Source organism: Etheostoma spectabile, chromosome 9 (genome assembly GCF_008692095.1).
Source record: "Etheostoma spectabile isolate EspeVRDwgs_2016 chromosome 9, UIUC_Espe_1.0, whole genome shotgun sequence".
Taxonomy (NCBI): Eukaryota; Metazoa; Chordata; class Actinopteri; order Perciformes; family Percidae; genus Etheostoma; species Etheostoma spectabile.
In genome coordinates this window covers 10,753,062-10,759,224 of record NC_045741.1, presented here as the reverse complement: position 1 = coordinate 10,759,224, position 6,163 = coordinate 10,753,062, and the positions used below count along the sequence as shown (strand labels likewise).

The following is a 6,163-nucleotide window of genomic DNA, read 5'->3' as shown; positions in this document are numbered from 1 at the left end:
GTGTGTGTGTGTGTGTGTGTGTGTGTGTGTGTGTGTGTGTGTGTGTGTAGGGAGTTATCACGGGTGTAGTCAGCAGTGTTCCTGCATTACTGAATTACTAAAGAATGACTGATGTAGTAATACAGAAGAGCATTGGTGCATGATTTATGGGCAACACACAAGCAGACAAACACACATACACACACCTACACAAATGGGGGCTGCCATTATTCTAGTAAAGTCTCACTGACAGGAAACTACAGACTGAGCTTGGTTTTATAAATGTTACATTGTCCACACACAATCATGGTCGCACATTCACATAACTCTTATTGAGTCCATCACGCTAAAGGGTTCAGGGTTAATTACCCATGATGCCTCTGGGTTGATCCAAGGTCTCCCCATGTAGAAGACTAACTCAAGATTTAAAAAAGAAAACAACCTCAGAGGACGAGGAACCAGCACAGCGGTTTCTTCCTGTGGGTGCCACATTGTTCTGTTTCCTTCTGTTCTAAGTAACACAATTTTAGAAAAATGTCCCAGTACTCTTCACGTCACCCATGTGTTTTTTGTGTGCGTTTTAGTTTTAAGGATTTACCTTTAGGGTCTTGGTCAGGTTGGGGTTTCTGAATACTTGTCCACATTTTGGCGCATGACCATCAATCAGCAGGTCTCCATTTAATTCCCTCCCAGTGTCTCTCAGAGCAGCCACCAATTTTGCCCAGTGGTGAGCTGTTACCTCGGCAACAGGAAACCCCACCTCTGCGAGCTCTGCCGCCCCACTCATCACCTCCTGCATGGATAGCTAAGGAAACCGGAAAAGGAAACACACTTATTACCTCACAGGAAAACTGGCTGAGCAGGACGTGTGTAATTCATTTTTTGAGAGCAAATACGTGGAGACTGTATCATTGGCCTGTTATTTCCTCTGAGGGTTTTTTCCAGTCAGAAAAAAACCCCACCTAGGCTAATAAATGTTATAAATCTTTGCAAATGAGTATTACAGTTACTTTATGATTGTATGATGTTATTACATTTTCTAATGTGCCAAAATTCCCTAAGTATTGACTATTCACTTCTACTTTAGGTTAATAATTTATTACTTTTTCCAAGACACATTCTGACAACACAAAACAACCAGGAGTGAACATGTTATATGTATCTCATTCTTTTCTTTACATGTCATGTAGGCTCAGTTGATGTGATAGTAGTGTAGTGGAAGTATTTTAAATTGAATGATTAAAGATGTCATTGATTCGTGGAAGATACTGGACCTCTGATCCAACCCCTCACATTTGCATGGACCTGTAGAAACCCTACCAAAGATGGCTAAATTACTCCTGTTTTGACCCCAAAAAAAGGATTATCCACATATCCCGATGATAGGTTGTTAACTCCTTGCTTATATCTCATTGATTTAACTCCAACACCACTGTTTAAAACACACACAGTACTAATTCCACGTGTGTTAAGTGGTGTGTGTCAATATGGTTCATTTTGCAGTGTTCACATTTCGGTTGTTTATGTCATGTTAATGATTGTGTTACATGGGCTCTTGGCTACCTGGGTGTTGCATAAAACCTATTACAACGCACACCGTTCCACACACACAAACACACACACAAAGTCAAACCTTGTGACTACCAAACAGCTGTATGGTGTCGCACCAGCATGCAGGGGCCCCTGGCACTGTCACATTCAAGGCATGGGAAGGCGAAGGGGGGGTCTTCGCAGTGTAACCAAGTCCTTCCATGAAGTCCAGGGTCTGAGCTCTGGGCGAACGACCACTGAGGACACAGAGAGAGGCACAGGTAATCATTCTGTTTCATGAAGATAACAACAGTAGCGAATGAAGAATCTCTACCTGCCGTTAATCCCTCGGATCTCTCCAGTTTCTCCGCTGTAGAACAAGCAGAAAGCGTCCCCGCCTGGACCGGTGCTGAACGGCTCTGTTACTGCGAGCGCTGCTGCAATGGCAACCGCAGCGTCTGCTGCATTCCCACCGCGCTTCAGGATGTCTGGACACAAGCACATATACACACATATGACCCTGAGTATGTTATAGGTGAATTTGCTACATATTTGGTCACCAACAGCAGAATTACCAATCAATCATTCTCACTACCCCTAGATATATTTTGCAAACGTAGAGTGGACGATATTTTAAGGTTTTCGAGGTACGTTTGAGACACTCTCAGTGTCTTAATGTCTCCATGTTAACTTTTCCCACTCACCGACTCCTATACTGGAAGCTAGCGGCTGGCTGGACGCCACGCAGCCGTGGAAACACACCACAGGTGACCGACGAGATGAGAAAGGCCAGTCGGTCTCCATTACGCTTTTGCTTTAGCGTCTGTAATTGGCACCAACAACGACATGGCCAAAGTTAAACCGATCGGTTATTCCGGTATCGATTGAGTTTGACTCAACTAGGACGGCAGCAGAGAAACGAATGACAGATTACATCAAAGGATGCTGAGGTTTCAGTAGCAGTAAGGATTTTGTTAAAGTAGATTACAGTTGGCATATTGAAAACTTAAATAATGTAAATCCCGCATTTTAATTTTTTATTCTAGGTTTATATTCCCATTGTATCTCCAGGCCATAATTCAAAGGGGGATTATGATGGAAAGAGATGAGGTAGTAAGAGATTGTTTTGTGGGGGACCCACTAGAAACTCGTTATCATAGACAGTTAAGGTTATTATGGATCCCATCAGAGACGGTTTTTGATCCCACGCAACTTCTAGGCAAGTCCCGCCTTTTAGGAAGCAGCCCAATTGTCCCATTAAGTCTCATTCAAACCACAGATCCGCTACTCGATCTGGCAAACTTGCGGTTAGCCGCAAAGCGAATGCAGAAGTGCCGTTCATGCTTTGCGGCTCTTTGCGATTTTGGAAACATTATTTAAACTTACAAAAAGTTATCTAGCGGTTGCTTCATGGGTAGGATAGCCGACTGGTTTAGGGGACCTGAACATATCGGGTTCCGTTAATGCTACTGAAAGGCGGGTCCCTTGCGTGGGTGCAGTTTAGACAGTGTGCTGCGTTCCAGGCAACTCGTAACCCGTGTTTTTACAGCCTTCTACCCGTGAAAGTGCCCTGGAACGACAGTCAAACCCGAACTTACTACCCGTCAACTTGTACCAGATTGTTGTACTCCCAGTTACAGTACGTCAAACACACATGAACAACAATGGCGACCCCTGTTGATGCTCTACAGACGCCGTTGACTAACACAGAAATAGACATAGCTAACGCTACATAGGCAACAAGTAATTTTGCACATTGTAATGAAAAATTGTAAAAACAATACACAAACAGTTGTGTACTACTACAGGTAATGTTTAATAAATTAAGCCCATATATTTCGCCGACTAGATATCGCTAGCATCAGCTAGCGCTAGCTAACGTCAACGTCAGGTAGCCGCTAGCTAAAAGGGTTTCGTGACTTTTCGTGGAACGCTACCAAGTTGGGAGTCGCGACTTGAAGTTGTATCTTACGGGCTAAAAACTGTTTCTGGAACGCAGTATGCATTACTCTCGATGATGTTTGTTTTGCCTGTTTAACACCAAGAACAACTGTTCCTATTACATCGATATGCATGAGTCCATGTAGTCAAATAGGGCGCCTGGGTAGCTCACCTGGTAGAGCAGGCGCCCGTATTGTAGAGGTTCACTCTTCGACGCAGCGGCCACAGGTTTGACTCTACTCTGCTGCATGTCATCTCCCATTTCATGTCTTCAGCTGTCCAAAAAATATAATTAAAAAACAGTCAAATAGACATAACCACTATAATTGATGCATTTGAATAAAATGCAAATCTCCCGGTTACGACCAGCTCACAGTCCTCAACGAAAGAGGGAGATACGAAAGAGGGAGCACAGTAATATAACAATGATAAAGTGACATTTATTAAATAATGGGCCTACTGCAAACAAGAGAAAGATTAGGGGTGATTGTCAGTATCAGTGATGACTGAGGGTGTGTTAAGTCGATGCACTTGATGTGTCTCTATGTATAACAAAATATAATGTGGGGTGCAGGTTTTTTAACAAAGGGAAAAACTAAACAGAAAGAAATCATGCTGCTGCTGCGCGGGAGGGGGATTGTGCTCCCTAGTCTCTAGGGCAGGTGGGGTTAAATAGCCTAGGAGGACCAGCCAGGTGCTCCCAGTCATCTCATTATCGCTTCCGCTACACCTGCAAGTTGACAAGACAAACCATAGTTCACAGGCCCAGGGCCGTCACACCCCCTTAAACTAAAATCCAAGATCTGAGAGCAAGACAATCTACATTTGGGATGTAAGAAACTCAAGGATCTGTCACTCCAATCTATAAAAGAAAATAAGTGAAATTATATTTCTGATGATTTCTATAGGACAAGGGGACAAAAAAGCATTAGAAGCTGTTATACAGTAAGGTATTCTTCTAGACAATAGTAAAGTGAGCAGTCTGGGAGAGGGGTGGAGGGAGTTTTTTTTATTATAGAGACTAATGAGATTAATGATTGAGAGATTAACGACTCATTTGGTTACAGGTGTTTGTCTTTTTCACGTCACAAAGATCAAATAGGATTATAAACTTTTCAAAATCAATGATTTTTATAATGGATGTCTTTATCTTTTATTAATCAATGTTAACTCAAGTTTATAGGGTATACAGTTGAAACCCCTTTATTAGTCATGTTAGTTACAACTGTGGTAAAGGCTTTGCTCAAAATCCTGTTTTCATTCTCCGAAACATTATTTATGAGAAATTATCCAGAGTTGAACAACAGATTACAACCAATCTAACTGATGAAATAGTCCGTCTTGTTAGTTACTGACTAAACCAGCGGTAGGTACAGATCAGCCATGAGGGCTCTGCTGTATCGACCAACTGTCTGTCACTTCCCCTTTACTCTCCATGTACACAAAACACATGGTAGAACATTAACCCTTGTGTCATGGTGTGTGTGTTTGCACACAGGTATAATCCCACATTGTGTGTCTGCCATATTATGGCTGCTATATAAGTGGAGCAGTAGGTGTGGGTCGGGTTATAAAAGCATAGATATACCATCAACCAAATTAGAAACAGGACAGGTGAGGCACACAGGCTCAGTCAGAAGATTCAGTAAAGGTGGACAAAGCTTTTTGAAGAAAGTTAGGAGGTGTTGGCTCCAACTGGAGATAATTATAGGCCTAATATATAGCCAGAAAATACAGGTGGAGTGATATTATTTTCCTGACTTGGATTGGACAAAAACTGGACCAGATTTAAGTCCCCACCCTTTTTTTTAAACCAAGACATCCTTGCTTCGACAGTTTTAACATAATTCAGTTGAAATATCAACCTAAGGATAGTTTTGAGATAATCTTAGAAGTTGTTACTGGTAGAGGAGGTTGAAGCATCAGTGCCAAAATGTGTTCAGGTGGCTTTGCCAAGTGTCTGGGGATCAGTCTGATGCCTCTGGCGATTGTGTGTGTGCTGTGTAACATCCTGCTCTTCTTCCCCGGTGGAACATCTGTCGACAGTCAACACATCACAGAGCAAGTCTGGTACTTTGGAGGCATTCTGGGATCTGGAGTGCTGGTGAGTATGTTCAAATTCCAACACTCACAGTAATAGCTGGTAAAACAAAGGATGCTCACTGTGTGATATCAGCGGTTTTTATCATCACTGAAGACAAATTTCTGGTTTTCAAATGTAATATGTTGTTGCTACTTAAGCGCGATGCATGGGGCATTTTGTCATCATGATGACATCCGTGTGTCTGTGTGGACTCATGAACACAATAGTTTAAGAATAACAAACCAAAACTTCATTAATTCAACAATTATTTTCATTATAGATTAATCTGCCAATTATTTCCTCAATTAATTTGCTCATTGTTTATTCTATAAAATCAGTCAGAAAAATAGCAAAATTTAAAATGCCCGTTAATCCATTTCCAAAGGTACAGGTCTTCAGATTGCTTGTTCTATCTGATCAGTAGAACCTAGATATTCAAGATTTTGTCTTAAACAAAGACATTATTAAGAGATCCATTAATCAACTAACTAATTGTTTCAGTTTTAAGACATACATTTCTCCTTTACCTGGAAAATTTTACAAATCTATGTATCAGTTTAAAGCAATGTGTAGAATGATGCATGTGATTTTAGCATCTATCAATGATGCATGACTCTTTTATTGATGTGT

At 41.5% G+C, this 6,163-nt stretch overlaps 2 protein-coding genes across 2 annotated transcripts in view; one reads left to right on the top strand and one right to left on the bottom strand.

The window, feature by feature from the left end:
• LOC116695168 (glutathione hydrolase-like YwrD proenzyme) overlaps window positions 1-2,466 on the bottom strand; it is an 8,299-nt gene extending 5,833 nt beyond the window's left edge. Inside the window, 4 exon segments of the mRNA XM_032525269.1 lie at window positions 578-784; window positions 1,613-1,766; window positions 1,844-1,997; window positions 2,214-2,466. Of these exon segments, the coding sequence (XP_032381160.1) occupies window positions 578-784; window positions 1,613-1,766; window positions 1,844-1,997; window positions 2,214-2,313 (615 nt within the window). The 5' untranslated portion in view covers window positions 2,314-2,466.
• A 2,515-nt stretch (window positions 2,467-4,981) lies between these two features.
• tm4sf4 (transmembrane 4 L six family member 4) overlaps window positions 4,982-6,163 on the top strand; it is a 5,061-nt gene continuing 3,879 nt past the window's right edge. Inside the window, exon 1 of the mRNA XM_032525265.1 lies at window positions 4,982-5,554. Within this exon, the coding sequence (XP_032381156.1) occupies window positions 5,384-5,554 (171 nt within the window). The 5' untranslated portion in view covers window positions 4,982-5,383. The remainder of the gene's footprint in view (window positions 5,555-6,163) is intronic.